This window comes from Saccopteryx leptura, chromosome 2, assembly GCF_036850995.1.
Source record: "Saccopteryx leptura isolate mSacLep1 chromosome 2, mSacLep1_pri_phased_curated, whole genome shotgun sequence".
NCBI classification, from domain to species: domain Eukaryota; kingdom Metazoa; phylum Chordata; class Mammalia; order Chiroptera; family Emballonuridae; genus Saccopteryx; species Saccopteryx leptura.
Window position 1 is genome coordinate 337,936,398 of NC_089504.1, and position 20,847 is coordinate 337,957,244.

Here is a 20,847-nt window from a genome sequence, read left to right on the forward strand (position 1 = left end):
TTGTGAAAAAGAACTTTTTAAAATCTTTATGATCCTGCTGGAACCAGTGAATTGGACATTTCAACCTCTTAAGATATATTTTTTTAACCTAATTCTTGTGTTGGAGTTTACCATGCTTAATACCCAACAGGGCACTTGAGGCTAAGGAGGGTACTGAGTTAATATAGTAGGTGTTTCAATGCCCCCCTCCGCCAAGATCATTATGAATGTCTTAGTGGTGCTCTCAGAGTCACTAAAACAAATTGGGAAATTGCTTAAAGTTTACCTCCATACTATTATTAAATGTCTTCAATGTATTTCTCATCTCTAATTAGGTAAAATCCTATTGTTTACTCAAATTATCACATAAGATTGTAAGAAATTTCCTAGAAACCACTATGTAATGCCAGCACTATAAAATTTTACAAGCATCTATTACAAGAGAACAAAATAAATCTTTGTTGTTCCATGACTTTAATTACTAGAAGTTAAAATCTTAAACCTCATATTAAAAAGTATCTTTTCTGTCTATATTTTTGTTCTGTATCATTTTAGATATAGAAATCTTATTCAGTTTAATTGAATCCTGGATCTGTTCAACAAAGCTGTAGTCTGGGAGTCTTCTACTATAACTTATGTTCTTTCAGCACTTACCAAGTTGTCATAGCTCTACCCCCAAACCCAATGTATTTCATGCTGCAAAGTTCTTGGGGACTATCAAGAAACACAAAAAAGCTCCAAAGTTCCAGAGGAATGTCAAGATACACAAAAATACCATAGTACTACAGCCTAAAATTAGAATAATCAAAAGCCTGACCTATTTATTCCATTTGTAGTGACTTATAAACCAAATCAAATTCTCAGCATTATCTGTGCAAAGTGAAGTTCGTGTTCCAGGATTTTTTAATGTACTTTCTACTGTAGATATACAGTTGTCTTACTAGTCACAGATTGTGGCAGAAACTTATTTAGGAGAAGGAGCCGATAGAAAAAATAAAAACACAGCTCTGGCCAGTTGGCTCAGTGGTAGAGCATTGGCCCGGTGTGTGGAGGTCCCACGTTAGATTCCTGGTCAGGGCACACTGGAGAAGCGCCTATCTGCTTCTCCACCCCTCCTTTCTCCTTTCTATCTCTCTCTTCCCCTCCTGCAGCCATGGCTCAGTTGTAACAAGTTCGCCTTTGGCATTGAGGATGGCTCCATGACCTTGCCTCAGGTGCTAGAATATAAAAGCTCAGTTACCCAATGGAACAACATTCAGATGGGCAGAGCTCCGCCAGTAGGGGCTTGCTGGATGGATTCTGGGTCCAGTTGTCTGTCTCTGCCTCCCCACTTCTCACTTAAGGAAAAAGAAAAACATGAACATTTCATGGTTTGTAGTTCTTTAAGGTGTTGGTCAGTTCATGACAATAGACCAGAATTTCTGTAACCTTAGAACTCAATTAAAAAGCCTACCAGCCATGAAAATGTTTCTTTTCTAAAAAGGGTTTCCGGAAACCACAGCATTGAGCAAATTTTAGAAATTTATAGTGGTCTTACCTTTAGTCTTCCAAGTTTTTACTTATGTTTCCCCTTGCTTTTTTGGTGTAATTATAATTAAAATATTTGTATTTTCTTTTTAGAATGCCTTCTAATTCTCTCTAGCTCTTGTTTTTGGCATTCCAATTTATTGTGGGTTTTTAAATTATTTTGGGTTTTAAACAACCACTGCGGCTTACTGGAACAAATCTCTGGTATTTCGGAGTTTTCTGTCTTAGCAGGATCCCCAGGGGTCTCATGTGTTATTAATCCTACCAATTTTGGAATTACTAGTTATAACTCTTGACATCTAAGTGTGCATTTCTACTAACTGGAGGGTCAGCATGAAAAGATTTCCAAATTGGAGTGGCTTCCAAAAGTATTTTCTGAGGCCAGATGAGAAGCAGAATATCTCTTGTCTTTTCTCCTTAATCATGTTTCATTTCTGGTCCACTGTTAATAGCTGGAGAAATCTCCTCAAAAGATATCTGAACTACAGCTTTTTTTTTTTTTTTTTTTTTTTTTTTTTTTTTTTGACAGAGAGAGAGAGGGATAGATAGGGACAGACAGGAAGGGAGAGAGATGAGAAGCATCCATTTTTTATTGGAGCACTTCAGTTCATTAATTGCTTTCTTAGATGTGCTTTAACTGGAAGGCTACAGCAGAGCAAGTGACCCTTTGCTTAAGCCAGCGACCTTGGGGTTTCAAACCTGGGTCTCTCTCGTCCCAGTCTGACACTCTGTCTACTGCGCTACCGCCTGGTCAGGCTGAACTATGGCTTTTACGGAGGTTATTTTCAAGCCTCTTTTTAGTAGGTTAATAAAGTTAAGTACCTTTTATCGTTTTTTGTAGTTTTACAACCCAAGCTTTAAAATTACCAATCTTTTCTAAGCATCTTTTTTTACTATAACAGGGCCCATATCTTTTTTTTTTTTCTGGGATTTCCATTTACTTAGGGTACCATGTCCCAGACACTATGCTAAAGTCCTAGGGGATATAAATGGTGAACATAATAGCTGAGACCCAACCTTTATGAAGACTATTGGCATTTTGGGGGAAAGACAACATAATTGTATCATAACTATAATTATAAAATAAGTGCTGGTAAAGAAAAGTATAATGAAACTAAGTGTATAGAGCAGGAGAACCACTTCTTATTTGAGATGTTTGCTTTGGGAATAGTGATGGTTAGGAAGGGTTTTTCAGAAAAGATGAGCTGAACTTTGAAAGATAATATAGGAGTAAAATGGGGTGAGAGGATGAGCAAATAGCTGATTCTAGATAAAGGGAATATTATACATATGTCATTTGAGGCCAGGGTAGCTGACAGAGGAACATTAGAAGAGGCTAGAACAGATGGCCTTGGCCAGATAATGTAGAGCCTTGTAGGCTATTTAAGGATGTTGGTCTTTATCCTAAGAAAATAATAATACTGTCTTGACTGTACATTTTCTAGTTGTTTTCAAATCAATATCTTTTCACACCTGAAGTTTATTTGTTCCTTTTTCAGAACCTGTACCATAAATTTCTTTTTACATACCTATTTCTCAAATGTGCTTTATAAGTCTCCACTGAGCATATCTTATTCTTTTACAATATTGTGGTTGACAGTTATTTCTGTTTTTTTCTGTACTGCTTCTAGAAAGTAATTGATTTATGTATAATAGATTCCCTCCCTTCATTCAACTTGATCTGCTCACTCTTGTGTCTCAACCTCAAAAGAAACACCAGATTCCAAAACAGTGGGCTTGGAGTAGTCACCAATTCCTGAGCTTTATACATTATGCATTAAATGTATAAGAAAAATTGGGTAACTTAACATCTAACAATGTAGATGCAGAATAGGTTATCAAACTTATCCTGTTATGAGGTAATACAGTCTTGACCCTAGAAATGCAACTATATACCTGCCACTGTTAGATTGAAGTGTACAAACAAGGGGCACTAATCTGGGTCTCTTTCCAGCATAGCAACTTTGGTCCTTCTGTGGGATTTGGCTATTTTTAAAATTTGAGTTTCCTGTGTGAATCTCATCTCAAAATGTTAATCCCATATGAATTTAAATGTCCATTAACCTCATCCTACAGACTACTTTAGAATTGTCAGGTACTTATGCTTGGAATCTTAGCCCAGATTTTCAAGTTGCTCATCTAGTTTCCTATTGTCATGTTGCTTGCTTCCTCAGAAAATACAGACAGGAAACATATCATATTCTAATACCTTAATACTGATTATCTTAGCTAGATCCTGTGCAGCCTGAAATCAAATATGCTGGACCATACATCTTTCTTTCCCTTCCATTTTTCTGATCCAGTTTATCTAATTAAGATGGTAGTACAGTAGCGGTAAGAGAGGGAAGAGGGTAAGTCTGGAAGGGGAAGAAAACTGGCCTTTTTCCTTGGATGAAACCACCTGTGAAAGGGATCAGCTCGGCCTCATTGTTACATTTTAATCCCAATGTTGAGTGTTAGGAGGGAGAGGAGGAAGAGAAAGTGTGCATAGCAAATTACATTCTCAGAGTTACTTTTTAAGTTGGTTAATTGAAATTTAGAATGTCTTTTCTCAAAGAAAATGGTATATTGATTACTGAATGTCCTTGCTATCTCATTTAACTCATAATGTACCACTTTAAACTGTCTCAAACCCTCTGTGGTGAAGGAACTTTCTATTTGTTTTTAATCCCCAATCTTTTGTAGATGGATACTTTTGTAAATATACTGTACACATGCTTGGATGTTATGGTAATACCAAATTTCTATAAAAGTTTTTAAAACCTTAGTCTCAATTTCTTGCCTTGTTGTGGAATGGTAAGACACTGCTAGGTTCTAGGGACACTAATACAATAAAAATGATTCTTGCAAGACAACCTGTGTGTAAAAAATAGTGACAAATAAGTGGTAAATACTCTTATCAAAGAACTGTGTATAAAGGAAATTAGGTGTTTATAAAGGGAATTAAGCTCTGATCATTAAGTTTTGGAATGGTTGGTGATGTGTTTTTTGTAGAAGCGGTTTTATGCAAGCCTCAATCCTGAGATATCGTTTCTTGTTTTATACATATCAGGTCACAGTAACTGGAGCCAAAATTCAAACTTGGAATGTCTGTATCTAATTAATCATTCTGATCTGTTTTCTTACTCTATTTTACCATTGTAATCTATTTTTTTATATTAGGCTTTAGTGGAGATATAAAGAAATGGGAGCCATGTTATATAGACTGTAGTAAGACAAAAAATTTGGCATTTGAGACTCATTAGAAAATTTGGAGTGGCCCTGGCCGGTTGGCTCAGTGGTAGAGCGTCGGCCTGGCGTGCAGAGGTCCCGGGTTCGATTCCCGGCCAGGGCACACAGGAGAGGCACCCATCTGCTTCTCCACCCCTCCCCCTCTCCTTCCTCTCTGTCTCTCTCTTCCCCTCCCACAGCCAAGGCTCCATTGGAGCAAAGATGGCCCGGGCACTGGGGATGGCTCCTTGGCCACTGCCCTGGGCGCTAGAGTGGCTCTGGTCGCAACAGAGCGACGCCCTGGTGGGGCAGAGCATCGCCCCCTGGTGGGCATGCCGGGTGGATCCCAGTCGGGCGCATGCGGGAGTCTGTCTGACTGTCTCTCCCCGTTTCCAGCTTCAGAAAAATACAAAAAAAAAAAAAAAAAAGAAAATTTGGAGAAAGTAATGATACATCCAAAACAGAGTTTTTAAGAAAATTAATATGGTCTTAGTATGAAGGTTTAACTGTTAACAACTAAGAATAGAATAGATTGGTGGTGACTAATGTATTTTCCAACATGTGGAAAATATAGAATATTTCTCTATCTTGCAGTGATGTTTTGGAGTTTCACTAATTCTGCTTTGTAAGGTGACAATATAGAAATTACAGGAAAATACTAGATATCTTTCAGTACAGTGGGATGTAGATGTTGAAAATAGAGATACACTTCTTACAAAATCAATTTTGGGTATAATTAACATTCAAAAAATGCATTCACCTTAAGTATCTAGTTTGAGACTTGACAAGTGTATACACTTGCATAAATAACCACAACAATCAAATTACAGAACATTTCCATCACCTTGAAAAATTCTTAGGCTTCTTTACAGTCAATCCTCTTATGTACCTTCTTTTTGAAGTATGAATTATATGCAAAGTCACTCCTTGTTATATACCATTTTTATTTTGTTATACTTGTTGTAATTGTTATTCTTAGTTTTCCTCTTGTATTGATGCTTTCTAACTCTGCTTGGACCCTTACACTCTTTTTGTATAGAGTTTTAACAAATGTATATAGCCAGGTAACCATTATAGTTGAGAAAAAGAACTCTAAAAATTCCATCATGCCTTTTATAGCCAAGCCTCTTCCCCACTCCTGATATACTTTTAAAATGTATCTGTCTTATTTCAGAAAATGAATAATATACATGAATTACCTGTTCTTAAGAATTTCACTGTGTACTTTTTTTATTTTGTTACCCTTGTTATAATTATTATTCTTTCTTTTTCCTTCATATTTATACTAACTCTGCCTTACACTTCTTTCTACTCTTCCATAGTTATTTTGTCTTCTAATGATATTCTGGTATACCTTTCTTAGCACTATTCTAGAAATTCCCTTTAAGACCTTTAACCTGTAGGGTTTTTTTTAGCATTGTTTTATGGCTTATCTCATTGAGAACATAGAGGCATCCTTACATTTTCTGTTGAAATATCTTACTCGCCTCTTATTTCATTAAGAAAAAGGAATCCCAGGCAAAGTTAAAAAGCTAACCTCTTGGCCCTGGTCAGTTGGCTTGGTGGTAGAGCGTCGGCCTGGCGTGCGGAAGTCCCGGGTTCGATTCCCAGCCAGGGCACACAGGAGAGGCGCCCATCTGCTTCTCCACCCCTCCCCCTCTCCTTACTCTCTCTCTCTCTCTTCCCCTCTGGCAGCCAAGGCTCCATTGGAGCAAAAGATGGCCCGGGCGCTGGGGATGGCTCCTTGGCCTTTGCCCCAGGCGCTAGAGTGGCTCTAGTCACGACAGAGCGACGCCCTGGATGAGCAGAGCATCGTCCCTTGGTGGGCGTGCCGGGTGGATCCCCGTCAGGCGCATGCGGGAGTCTGTCTGACTGCCTCCCCGTTTCCAGCTTCAGAAAAATACAAAAAAAAAGAAAGAAAGCTAACCTCTTTATAATATGTTCACATTTCCAGTCATGACTCACTCCTGAATACTGTCTTGCCTCAGTGTCTTTGCATAACCTTTACCCTCTGCTTATAAGAATGCCTAGATTGTCACCATCACTTTGTTTTGTTTGTTAACAAAAACATACCCTTTATGGATTCTTATTGCCCTTTAACTACTATATATATTTACTTTTATTCATTACACTAGTAAATTTCTTGAGTAAGACATCAGTACTGCTGCCCTTTCCCCAGGAAAGGCAACTATAGCCCTCTATCTGATGTCTATCACACTACAGAAACTGTTCTTGAAAGTTATGAATGGCTCCTGATCAACAAATAGGTTGCTTTGTCTTGCAGTTTAAAAGTACTACAAAAGCCTGTTGATGTTTCTATTTATCACATTTTAGTTTTTCCACTGGCCTGACCTGTGGTGGCGCAGTGGATAAAGCGTCGACCTGGAAATGCTGAGGTCGCTGGTTCAAAACCCTGAGCTTGCCTGGTCAAGGCACATATGGGAGTTGATGCTTCCTGCTCCTCCCTCCCTCCCTCCCTCTCTCTCCTCTCTAAAATGAATAAATAAAATAAAAATTTTTTAAAAAGTTTTTTCCACTGTTAGCAGATATTTTCAAAACAAATAGGATCACTATAATTTGTTTCCTTTTCTAGTGCTTCTAAAACAAATTGAAAATGACATGTTGAAACAGTAAATTTCAAATTTACAATACCTTTGTTCTGTAATTGTGTATTTCACCCCGGGTTGAAGTAGAAAGTGATGGTTCTGCATAATTTGTTAGAAGGTTGAATTCCTGTACCTTTAAAATACTCAGATACTTACCAAAAAACTTTCGAGGGGTGGAAAGGGAAATGTGTTCCCATTTTGTAGCTACAACAATAAAGCAAAATATATTTTACCTTGTGTCTCATTCAGTGATTGTTTTATCTGCCTTATCCTTTGTTGTTTTTATTTTTGTGTTACGGTTTTCTTTTTTTTTAATGTCTATAGACACATTTTGGATACCATACTTAACAGGAAAAACATGGAATCATAGGCTTGAATAGAATTAAGAATAAGAGAATCAGATATTTATAAATTACCTGAAGTAGCTTTTATTTTAATGTTTAAAGTCTGGGCTATTATTATTATAGGGCATTAAAGTGATAAACTATTCTGTTTGTTTTGTTTAGCTTGTCAGCTCATCTGCAGCTTACCTTTACTGGTTTCTTCCACAAAAATGGTATGTACTTAAAAGCAAACATACTGGCATTCTAACAACAGCTTTGTGAATGAAAAAATAATTATTTTCTGTGTATGTAATTTTATAATTTATATTGTACTTAATGGAAAAGATGTTGATTCTGATAATTAAATTTCTCATTAGTTGACCCGCCAGTGACTTCCATTATTGCTTTATGTGGTTGATAATGGGATCGAAGGATGTAATGTGCAACTCTTTAAAAATAGTGGTGGTCCTCTAATTTTAGTGCTTTTAAAAACATTTTGACACTTCGTTTAAAATCCATGTACCTGGACCCTACAAAGACTCATCTCTGCTAGAATTTGGTGGAGTTGAGCAGGCATTTTAATAAAGCACCAAGATAACTCAAAAGTAAGTTGCTGCCTGACCTGTAGTGGCGTAATGGATAAAGCGTCGACCTGGAATGTGGAGGTCACAGGTTCGAAACCCTGGGCTTGCCTGGTCAAGGTACATATGGGAGTTGATGCTTCCTGCTCCTCCTTCCTTCTTTCTCTCTCTCTCCCCCCCTCCCTCTCTTTCTTTCCCTCTCTCTCTCTCCCCCCTCTAAAAATGAATTAATAAAATCTAAAAAATTAAGTTGTCTGAGGAACAAATTTTAGAAAACTCTTCCTTAAAAGATTTTAAAAATTGTAGGTAGAGCCTGACCGCGCAGTGGATAGAGCGTCGGACTGGGATGCAGAGGACCCACGTTCGAGACCCTGAGGTCACCAGCTTGAGTGTGGGCTCATCTGGTTTGAGCAAAGCTCACCAGCTTGGATCCAGGGTCGCTAGCTCGAGCAAGGTGTTACTCAGTCTGCTGTAGCCCCACGGTCAAGGCACATATGAGAAAGCAGTCAATGAACAACTAAAGTGTTGCAACAAAAAACTGATGATTGATGCTTTTCATCTCTCTCTGTTCCTATCTGTCTGTCCCTATCTATCCCTCTCTCTGTCTCTGTAAAAAAAATAAAATAAAATAAAATTGTAGGTAGACCTTATACATAAAATTGTTTATAGTTTTGTCTCATTGCTTTGCTGCTATCCATTTAAGTTTTGCCTGACCTGTGGTGGCGCAGTGGATAAAGTGTAGACCTGGAATGCTGAGGTCACCGGTTCAAAACCCTGGGCTTGCCTGGTCAAGGCACATATGGGAGTTGATGCTTCCTGCTCCTCCCTCCCCCTTCTCTCTCTCTTTCTCTCTCTCTCACTTTCTCCTCTCTAAAAATTAATAAAAATAATAATAATAAAAAAGTTTTAAGATTTTGAAATTGTTAAATTAATCAATGCTGTTAGATCATTCTCAGAGACAAATGTTACTTTCATCTGGCTCACATCAAATATATATAGCAGAAATTCCAGCTCTTATCTCTAAACTGTACTTTTTCAGGCTCTAACTGTTGCTGGGTTTTTTGATTGTTTGTTTTGTGACAGAGACTGAGTGTCAGAGAGAGGGACAGATAGGGACAGAGAGACAGGATGGGAGAGAGCTGAGACGCATCAGTTCTTCATTGCAGCATCTTAGTTGTTCATTGATTGCTTTCTCATATGTATCTTGACCAGGGGGCTCCAGCTGAGCCAGTGACCCCATGCTCAAGCCAGTGTCCTTTGGGCTCAAGCTAGCCACCGTGGGTTCATGTCTATGATCCCATGCTCAAACCAGTGACTTTGGGGTTTCAAATATAGGTCATCCACGTCTTAGCCTCTACCACCTGGCCAGGCAAACTGTTGCTGTTTTAAAAAGCTGTATGAACCTGACCTATGGTGGCTTTATAGTGGATAAAGCATTGACGTAGAATGCTGAGGTCACCAGTTCGAAACCCTAGGCTTTCCAGTTCAAGGCACATACAAGAAGCAATGAGTTAATGCATCCTCCCCCTCTTCTACCTCTCTCTTTCTCTCCTCTAAAATGAATAAATAAAATCTTTTTTAAAAAAAGCTGTAGGCCCTGGCCGGTTGGCTCAGCGGTAGAGCGTCAGCCTGGCGTGCGGGGGACCCGGGTTCGATTCCCGGCCAGGGCACATAGGAGAAGCGCCCATTTGCTTCTCCACCCCCCCCCCTTCCTCTCTGTCTCTCTCTTCCCCTCCCGCAGCCAAGGCTCCATTGGAGCAAAGATGGCCTGGGCGCTGGGGATGGCTCCTTGGCCTCTGCCCCAGGCGCTAGAGTGGCTCTGGTCCCGGCAGAGCGACGCCCTGGAGGGGCAGAGCATCGCCCCCTGGTGGGCAGAGCATCGCCCCTGGTGGGCATGCCGGGTGGATCCCGGTCGGGCGCATGCGGGAGTCTGTCTGACTGTCTCTCCCTGTTTCCAGCTTCAGAAAAATACCAAAAAAAAAAAAAAAAAAAAAAAAAAAAAAAAGCCGTATAATATCTCATCCAACTCAGAGCCATCATCTTTCCAGAGGTCATAAGTAGAAAATAATAGAATTTTTAAAGTTTCTTTTCATTTTTTTTATTTTTAGCAAGAAACATTCAGGGACAGACAGACAGGAAGGGAGATGAAAAGCATCAACTCATAGATTTAGCATTTTAATTGTTCATTGATTGCTTTCTCATATATGCCTTGAATAGTGGGCTCCAGCCCAGCCAGTGATCCCTTGCTAAAGCTGGAGACCTTTAGTCTCAAGCCAGCAACCATAGAGTAATGTCTATGATCCCTGCTCAATCTGGCAACCTCGGGGTTTTGAACATGGGTTCTCAGTGCCTCAGGCTGACACTAGATCCATTGTGCCACCACCTGGTCAGGCAGAAAAAATATTTTTTTATAAAATTGAATTTTGTGGCCCTGGCCAGTTGGCTCAGTGGTAGAGTGTCAGCCCAGTGTGTGGAAGTCCTGGGTTCGATTTTCAGGAGAAACGCCCATCTGCTTCTCTACCCTTCCCTTCTCCTTTCTCTCCCCCCCCCCCCCCCACAGTCAAGGCTCCACTGAAGCAAAGTTGGCCCAAGCACTGAGGATGGGTCCATGGCCTCCTCCTCAGACGCTAGAATGGCTCTGGTTGCAATTGAGCAATGCCACAGATGGGCAGAGCATTACCCCCTAGTGGGCTTGCCGGGTGAATCCCCATTGAGCGCATGCAGGAGTCTGTCTCTCTGCCTCCCTGCTTTTCACTTCAGAAAAATTTAAAAGAAAAAATTGAATTTTGTCTTTTTTTTTAATTCAGTGAGGAAGAAAATATTTTTATTTATATTTATTCATCATTATTTGGTTTTCTGTGGTACTTCTAAAGTACATGGACTCTAATACTTTAGAATCTGATCATTTGAATTTTGTGGGTCTGTGAGCCATTTGTTTCCAGGAACTTAAATAAAACATAAATTATCACTGAAATTAACACTGGATATTAATTGAAAAATATTTACTGATTGATATTATTTGGTTAGTTAATATTAGTTGAATTAATGTTACTTGAATGTTAATGTTAGTTGAAATTAATTGGAAAATAATTTGATTAAAAAACTTATCATGTCTGCATGACAAAATGTGTAAAGTTCAAAAATTGCTTCCTGGCTAGGTAGCTTAGTTGCTTGGAGGGTCATCCTGATGAACCAGGGTTGTGGGTTCAGTCCCCAATCAGGGCACATACAAGAATCAACCAGTGAATGCATAACTAAGTGGAACAAATCAATGTCCCCCCCCCCCCTTTCTTTCTTTCTCTCTTTCCTTCTCTCCCTCCCCCTTCTGCCTCTGTCACTCCCTCTTTTTTGCTCCTCCCTCTTTCCCTTTCTCTAAAATCAGTAAATAAAATTTTTTAGGAAATTGGCTAGAATTCACTTGAAGTTTTTTTTATTTTTGTGACAGAGAGAGGGACAGATAGGGACAGACAGGAAGGGAGAGAGATGAGAAACATGAATTCTTCGTTGCGGCACCTTAGTTTGTTCATTGATTACTTTCTCATGTGCCGTGACTGGGAAGGGGGGGTGCTACAGCAGACCGAGTGACCCCCTTGCTCGAGCCAGCGACCTTTGGCTCAAGCTCGTGAGCTTTGTTCAAACCAGAAGAGCCCATGGTCAAGCTGGCATCCTTGGGGTTTCAAACCTGGGTCCTCTGCGTCTCAATCTGATGCTCTATCCATTGTATCACCCCCACCTAGTCAGGCGAAGTTTTTTTTTCTTTATGTTACTGAAGTAAATGAGAAAGTAAACTTTGTTGATAATTCTGTTTCCAGAAAATTCCCATTATAATCAAATTAGTGGAATTTGGGAAGAAGCAGATATATTGCCTTTTTTGTCTATTCATGGTATATTTATAGGTTGTTTTTTGTTTTGTTTTTTTTTTTCATTTTTCTGAAGCTGGAAACAGGGAGAGACAGTCAGACAGACTCCCGCATGCGCCCGACCGGGATCCACCCGGCACGCCCACCAGGGGCGACGCTCTGCCCACCAGGGGGCGATGCTCTGCCCATCCTGGGCGTCGCCATGTTGCGACCAGAGCCACTCTAGCGCCTGGGGCAGAGGCCACAGAGCCATCCCCAGCGCCCGGGCCATCTTTGCTCCAATGGAGCCTTGGCTGCGGGAGGGGAAGAGAGAGACAGAGAGGAAAGTGCGGCGGAGGGGTGGAGAAGCAAATAGGCGCTTCTCCTGTGTGCCCTGGCCGGGAATCGAACCCGGGTCCTCCGCACGCTAGGCTGACGCTCTACCGCTGAGCCAACCGACCAGGGCCTGGGTTTTGTTCTTTTTAAGAAATATATATATATATTTTTTTGTTTTGTTTTGTTTTTCATTTTTCTGAAGCTGGAAACAGGGAGAGATAGTCAGACAGACTCCCGCTTGCGCCCGACCGGGATCCACCCGGCATGCCCACCAGGGGCGACGCTCTGCCCACCAGGGGGCGGTGCTCTGCCCATCCTGGGTGTCGCCATGTTGCGACCAGAGCCACTTCTAGCGCCTGAGGCAGAGGCCACAGAGCCATGCCCAGCGCCCGGGCCATCTTTGCTCCAATGGAGCCTTGGCAGCGGGAGGGGAAGAGAGAGACAGAGAGGAAAGCACGGTGGAGGGGTGGAGAAGCAAATGGGCGCTTCTCCTGTGTGCCCTGGCCGGGAATCGAACCCGGGTCCTCCGCACGCTAGGCCGACGCTCTACCGCTGAGCCAACCGGCCAGGGCCTTTAAGAAATATTTTTAAGAAGCCTTTTTTCTTTTTTTTTTTTCCTTTTCTGAAGCTGGAAACGGGGAGAGACAGACAGACTCCCGCATGCGCCCAACCGGGATCCACCCGGCACGCCCACCAGGGGCGATGCTCTGCCCCTCCGGGGCGTTCCTCCGCCATGACCAGAGCCACTCTAGCGCATGGGGCAGAGGCCAAGGAGCCATCCCCAGCGCCTGGGCCATCCTTCCAATGGAGCCCCGGCTGCGGGAGGGGAAGAGAGAGACAGAGAGGAAGGAGGGGGTGGGGGTGGAGAAGCAAATGGGCGCCTCTCCCATGTGCCCTGGCCGGAACCGAACCCGGGTCCCCCGCACGCCAGGCTGACGCTCCACCGCTGAGCCAACTGGCCAGGGCCAAAAATCTGATTTTTTTTTTTTGTTTAAAGACTTTTTGTTTAGCAGTTACTATTTGAAACTGCTTAGAATGAATACACAAAGGTTTATTAGGGTGCTATTTTTGTGATGAGTAATGTTCGGAGAGGTTTTTTGTTTGTTTTGCATTTTAGGCATTGGATTATTTTTGCTATAAATATATTAAAGTATTTTTATCCTGGATATAACTTTCAAAGAGATTGATGCAAATGCATTTTATGCACATATCCTGCATGAGAAGAAGCTTCTTTTTTTTTTTTCTTTTTTTCTTTTTCTTTTTTTTTTTTTTCCTCTGAAGCTGGAAATGGGGAGAGACAGTCAGACAGACTCCCGCATGCGCCCGACCGGGATCCACCCGGCACGCCCACCAGGGGCTACGCTCTGCCCACCAGGGGGCGTCGCTCTGCCACGACCAGAGCCACTCTAGCGCCTGGGGCAGAGACCGAGGAGCCATCCCCAGTGCCGGGCCATCTTTGCTCCAATGGAGCCTTGGCTGCAGGAGGGGAAGAGAGAGACAGAGAGGAAGGAGGGGGGGGGGGTGTGGAGAAGCAATTGGGCGCTTCTCCTATGTGCCCTGGCCGGGAATCCAACCCGGATCCCCCGCACGCCAGGCCAACGCTCTACCGCTGAGCCAACCGGCCAGGGCCGAGAAGAAGCTTCTTAAATAGAAAAAATTGTCTAAAGTCTCGACAAAATTTTTTTCTGTATGTTTATAGATTCATCTATTCTGTACTTCTACATATTATTGAAACTTGATGAATTAATAAATATTCAAAGTCTTGAACTGATAATGCCTTTGAGATTTAAAGAAATATTATATAAAAGAACTCTGGAACTTTAATTTGCAGAAGGATTTGTTGATACAGAGAATATAGACTGTATTTTAAGATTAAAATGTTTAAACTTTGTGTACCAAGAAATTTCTCTAGGTAGTAAATAGTATCTTAATTTTTACTATCCCATTAAGCCTTTAGAGAAATTCTGGGGAAAAGATCAAATAATACGTATTTTTCTTTTAAATGATATATGATGTGTGTATTATGTAACTTTTACAACATAGACTATTTTTTGAAATCCATTTTCTTATCTCTGGTTATGAGTCCTAGTCCAATCAAAGATTTTTTTAGTTTAACATCTCTGCATTCAAAATGAAACATCTATCATAGTAACTAGTTTAAATGTAGCTAAAACTAAGTAATTTTTTAATGATAGATATTGGGAGAAGGAAAATATTTTTAATGTTTATTTTGTGTGGTTGTCTCTCCTTCATTTTGTTTTCCTCCTGAACTATTTTATTTGTGCTTTCTACCAAGAATCTTTACTTGTGTTTGTCAAAAAACAACTTTTTTTGAGAAGTACAGACTAATGCAGTTTATTACATTCTTTTATTATAATTGTCAAATCTTTACAGAATTGGAAATTTTTTTGTTTTTATTAAAATAATTGAACCATTATTAGAATCAAAAGAAAATCACAGTATATAAGAAGGTAATTATAACCTGACCAGGCAGTGGCTCAGTGGATAGAGTATCAGACTGGGATGCAGAGGACCTAGGTTCGAGACCCTGAGGTCACCAGCTTGAACGCGGGCTCATCTGGTTTGACCAAAGCTCACCTGCTTGGACCCAAGGTCGCTGGCTTGAGCAAGGGGTTACTTGGTCTGCTGTAGCCCCACGGTCAAGGCACAAATGAGAAAGCAATCAATGAACAACTAAGGTGTCGCAACGAAAAACTAATGATTGATGCTTCTCATTTCTCTCTGTTCCTGTCTGTCCCTATCTATTCCTCTCTCTCTCTCTCTCTCTCTCTCTCTCTCTGACTCTCTCTCTCTCTTAAAAAAAAAGGGTAATAGTAATTATCTTATGAAAAGTTTATTTAAGTGTCTATGTAAAGACTTTTTAATTGTTTGCTTCAATTTGAAACTGATTTTGGGGTGGAAAGAATGAATAAACTGAGAAGCCTTCATTATAGGAAGTCTTTTTTGTTTGAAATTTCTAGACTTCTTAGCAAAATGAGTACTGTATTTATATATTTTTTAAAATACATTTTAAGTATTGATTTTTCTATTTAGATAAGCCATCACAAAACTCAGAAAATGAACAAAATTCCGTTACTCTGGAAGTCCTGCTTGTGAAAGTTTGCCACAAAAAAAGAAAGGTAACATATAAAATGATATTGGTAGATTAAGTAGAATAGTATTTTAAACTGAACATGCTTATACATATATACTGTTTTTAAACCTTGAAAGTTTTTACATATGTTGGTGCCTGAATTGTAAAACTGATAACCTCTTTCCCATGCTTCCAGCTCTGTGTGTTTTTCCCCATCTGACTATAGGTATATGTGTGGAATATGACAAGGGAAGAAGCTGTCCTGTAGCATTTTAAGACATAAATTCAGCTATTACCACTTCAGTTTCAGCTTATTTTTTTGATACTTGTACCCATTGAAATTTTAAATAAGGGCTTAGAGCAGGAGTAGTCAACCTTTTTATACCTACCACCCACTTTTGTACCTCTGCTAGTAGTAAAATTTTCTAACTGCCCACAGGTTCCACAGTAATGGTGATTTATAAAGTAGGAAAGTAACTTTACTTTATAAAATTTATAAAGCAGAGTTACAGCAAGTTAAAGCATATAATAATAATTATTTACCAAGTACTTTATGTTGGATTTTCGCTAAGTTTGGCAGAATAAATCTTTATAAAACAACTTACGATAGTTAAATCTATCTTTTTATTTATACTTTGGTTGCTCCGCTACCGCCCACCATGAAAGCTGGAACGCCCACTACTGGGCAGTAGGGACCAGGTTGACTACCACTGGCTTAGAGTTTTTCCAAAAAGTATTATTATTATTATTATTATTTAAATTTTTTATTTATTGGTTTTAAAGGTTTTATTTATGATTTTACAGAGTAGAGGGAGTGGGGGATGAGAAGTATTAACTCTTGCTTCACTCTTGCTATTCATTGACTGCTTCATGTATGTGCCTTGACCAGGCAAGCTTAGGGTTTTTTTGTTTTTGTTTTTGTGACAGAGAGGGACAGACAGGGACAGACAAGACAAGAAGGGAGAGAGGTGAGAAGCATCAGTTCTTCGTTGCAGCACCTTAGTTGTTCATTGATTGCTTTCTCATGTGCCTTGACTGGGGGCTACAGCAAACTGAGTGACCCCAGCGTGGGCTCAAGCCAGCGACCTTGGGGGTCTTGAACCTGGTTCCTCCACATCCCAGTCTGACGTTCTATCCACTGCGCCACCGCCTGGTCAGGCAAGCCCAAGGTTTTGAACTGGTGACCTCAGCGTTCTAGACAGAAGACAGAAGCTCTATCCAGTGCACCACCGTAGGTCAGGTTATTTATTGATTTTAGAGATAGAGGAAGGGAAAGAGAGACAGAAACATCGATCTATCTCTGTGTGTGTCCTGACGAGGGATCAAACATTCAACCTCTGTACCGGTACAATGCTCTAACCAACTGAGATATCCAGCCAGGGCAACGATTATTTCTTGTAACAGTACTTTCAGGCATAGAAATTCTCTTCCCTGACAGCCATTAACTTGTTAATACATTGGTTCAAGATGTTATTATACGATGAAATCATTTTGTTATAGAAACAAGTGTTAATAGTGGTTAAATTTCCTGGAAAACCTACCAAAGCTAACAGATACAGTCTTAGTAACCTTAAATCAAGTTCTTGGGTATCTTTTTTTTTTTTTTTTTTTCCTGTATTTTTCTGAAGCTGGAGACGGGGAGAGACAGTCAGACAGACTCCCGCATGCGCCCGACCGGGATCCACCCGGCACGCCCACCAAGGGGCGATGCTCTGTTGTGACCAGAGCCACTCTAGTGCCTGGGGCAGAGGCCGAGGAGCCATCCCCAGCGCCCGGGCCATCTTTGCTCCAATGGAGCCTTGGCTGCAGGAGGGGAAGAGAGAGACAGAGAGGAAGGAGAGGGGGAGGGGTGGAGAAGCAGATGGGCGCTTCTCCTGTGTGCCCTGGCCGGGAATCGAACCTGGGACTTCTGCACGCCAGGCCGATGCTCTACCACTGAGCCAGCCGGCCAGGGCCAGTTCTTGGGTATCTTAAGAATAGAAATGACCTGGCGCTGGCCAGTTGGCCCAGTGGTAGAGCATTGGCCTGGAATGTGGATGGGTCTTGGATCAATTCCTAGTCAGGGCACCAAGAGAAGTAACCATCTGCTTCTCCACTCTCCCCCTTTTTCCCTTCCCCTTTCCCCTGCCCTTTTCTGCTCCCGTTTTCTTTCCCCTTCCCCTTTCTCTTCCCCTTCCCCTTATCACTGTCTCTCTTCCTCTCCCACAGCCATGGATCAACTGATTTGAACAAGTGGAGCCTTCACCTCAGGCACTAAAAAAAATAGCTTGGTTGCTGAACAACAGCCGTAGATGGGGAGAGCATCCCCAGCAAGGGGCTTGCCGGGTGGATCCTGGTCAGGGAACATGTGGGAGTTTGTCTCTCTGTCTCCCTTTTTCTCACTTAGAAAAGAAAGAATAGGAATGACCTGTATGAAGTTCTAAAATTGTCGTAAAGTGATAAGGGCTTGAAAACTATGCTAGAGCATTGATATGGAGTGTACTAAGATGACAGGAGATGGCAGAGTAAGTATATATTAAAAACTTTTAAAGTTAAGCCTGACCAGGCAGTGGTGCAGTGGATAGAGCGTCGGAATGGGATGCGGAGGACCCAGGTTCGAGACCCTGAGGTCACCAGCTTGAGCGTAGGCTCATCTGGTTTGAGCAAAGCTCACCAGCTTGGACCCAAGGTCACTGGCTTGAGCAAGGGGTTACTTGGTCTGCTGAAGGCCCGCGGTCAAGGCACATATGAGAAAGCAATCAATGAACAACTAATGGTATCACAACGAGAAACTGATGATTGATGCTTCTCATCTCTCTCCGTTCCTGTCTGTCTGTCCCTGTCTATCCTTCTCTCTGACTCTCTCTCTGTCTCTGTAAAAAACAAGGAACAAAAAACTCTGAAGTTTAGAAATCTCTCTCTCTCTATGTGCCCACAACATTGATACCCACATGACATGCAGTAATATGAAAATAAATTATTGACTGATTGATTGACTGTTGATTGATTTTAGTTAGAGACAGAAACACATGTTTCTGTATGTGCCTTGACCAGGGATCAAACTGGCCACCTTTACATGGTCGAACAATGCTCTGACCAACTGGGTTATTCAGCCAGGGCATGAAAATTTCTTAATATATATTTTTATTTAGGTAAAAATATGTGACTATACCTATAGTGTCCTTTTTGTGTTTCAAACAAAACAATAGGCATAAGCATTTCCTTGGAAAGATAGACTAATAACAGACATCTATAGATTATAAGATCTGGTGGGTAGGGGACACATTTCTTAGTTTATACTCTTAAGAAATAGAAATTTTTTTGACCTATAAGCATGTATTTCTCATAAAAATTAGCAACAATGAAGTATGTACTATATTTTTTTTGTTATAAACGTCTTACTGTATTTCCCCATGTATAAGACACAGTTTTTTCCAAAAAAATTGGGATTTAAAAATTGGGTGAGTCTTATACAGTGGTTGTAGATTTTTTTACTTGCATTTACTGCTGTTTTGCACTTGTTTTTGTGCTCATTGTTTTTAATAGTCATGAGGAGTTGTATGAATTTTATGATGAATAAAACTTGAGTTCAGTAACTTTGTGTAATACTTTTTTTTTTTTTTTAATTTTGGGCCCCAAAATTAAGGTGCATCTTATACATGGGGTTGTCTTATACATGGGGAAATACGGTATATTATTTCTGATTTTTCAACTGTGCTCTTTCAGCATAATTCTAGTTATATAATTATAGAACATTTCTCATAAGATGAATAAAATTGCTTCTGTTAAACAACATACTTAAATGTATGAATTTACTATTTCAATTGTTGATAGTGGGTTATTCTTTTTATTTTTAATAGTCATACAGTTTTGTTAAAATAGGAGTTTAATGGAAAAGGTTAATTCACATAAGTTTAACATTTTAAGCTTGATTTTAATTCCATATTCCTAATTTTAAACTCTTTTAGATGATCAACTAAATATTGAATGTACTGTATCATTATTGTCAATAGATTGGAGAAATCTTCATTAGTAAAATATTTAGAACATAATTGTTCCAATTTTATTTTTGTTCCATCTTAATTTTCAGAACTACTGTTAGAATTTTAGTATGTCATTTGGTAATCTTGGCCTATACCATGTTTTCTGTAGCTGTGATTACAAGTTTCATTATAATTCCTATAATTGCATATGTATAAATATAATTTAATAATCTTTACTTTTGCAGGATGTAAGTTGTCCAATAAGGCAAGTTCCTACAGGTAAAAAGCAGGTGCCTTTGAATCCTGACCTCAATCAAACAAAACCTGGAAATTTCCCATCCCTTGCAGTTTCCAGTAATGAATTTGAACCTAGTAACAGCCATATGGTGAAGTCTTACTCATTGCTATTTAGAGTGACTCGTCCGGGAAGAAGAGAGTTTAATGGAATGATTAATGGAGAAACCAATGAAAATATTGGTAATTTGTATTTTAGTACTTTTACTAGATTTTGTTACTGGAGATTAAGGTGGTTAATGAAAATTGTTGAACCAGTATATCTTTATAATATTCATAATTTTGTATTGAGTATTTCTTTTTGAGTTTTTTTAACAATGTATTTAAGACTGCTATTCTAAGGGAGAAAATGGTGCAGAACTAGAAATAAATTGCATGTGTTCTAATAGCATGGCATTTATTTGCAAATCTCTGATACTCTAATGAGATAATTTTATGGTAGATTGCCCAAGCTCTTGGACTGTTGGCTGTTGTGCTATACTAGGTACTTTATTTATAAAGTTCTCATTATTACATGATGGAACATATTTCATTTAGTAAAAACAAAAGAAAACACTGGATGAAAAAGACTGGTATTTCAAATTAGTCTCTCAGCCAACAATAAATTCACCACATCCCCCTTAACATTTTATTGTGGAAAATTTCATACATACAGAACAGTCAGAAGAATTTGTGAACACCTATATCTTCACATTCTACACATAGATTGGGCAATTAATATTTTATTACACTTGGTTATCATGTATATCCCAACAGTTCTGAATTCACCTTTGAGGTAATCATTCAACCAACATATAGGTGCTAGGGATACAAAAATTATTAAAACATCCAGTTTTATCCTCCAAAGGCTCACAACCTAGAGTTTGGAGATAGACAAATACAAAATACAGTTGACCCTTGAAGAAACGCAGGGGTTAGGGGTGCCTAACCTACTCCTATCTCATTTACGCCTGCAGTTGAAAGTCTGTATATAACTTAAGCTGGCTCTCCACATCCATGGGTTCCCAACTGCAGAATGAAAATACAGTTGATCCTTGAACAAAATGTGTTTGAAGTACACGCAGTGTATAGGTGGACCTGTATAGTTCAAACCTGT

The 20,847-nt window shown here is 40.1% G+C and overlaps 1 protein-coding gene across 2 annotated transcripts in view; it reads left to right on the forward strand.

Moving 5' to 3' along the window:
- The window catches only part of SUZ12 (SUZ12 polycomb repressive complex 2 subunit), a 51,145-nt gene that overhangs the window by 10,150 nt on the left and 20,148 nt on the right, over nt 1-20,847 (forward strand). For both annotated transcript variants that reach the window (XM_066363777.1, XM_066363778.1), the window contains 3 exons: nt 7,829-7,878; nt 15,456-15,541; nt 19,703-19,934. In XM_066363777.1, coding sequence (XP_066219874.1) covers nt 7,829-7,878; nt 15,456-15,541; nt 19,703-19,934 — 368 coding nt within the window. The remainder of the gene's footprint in view (nt 1-7,828; nt 7,879-15,455; nt 15,542-19,702; nt 19,935-20,847) is intronic.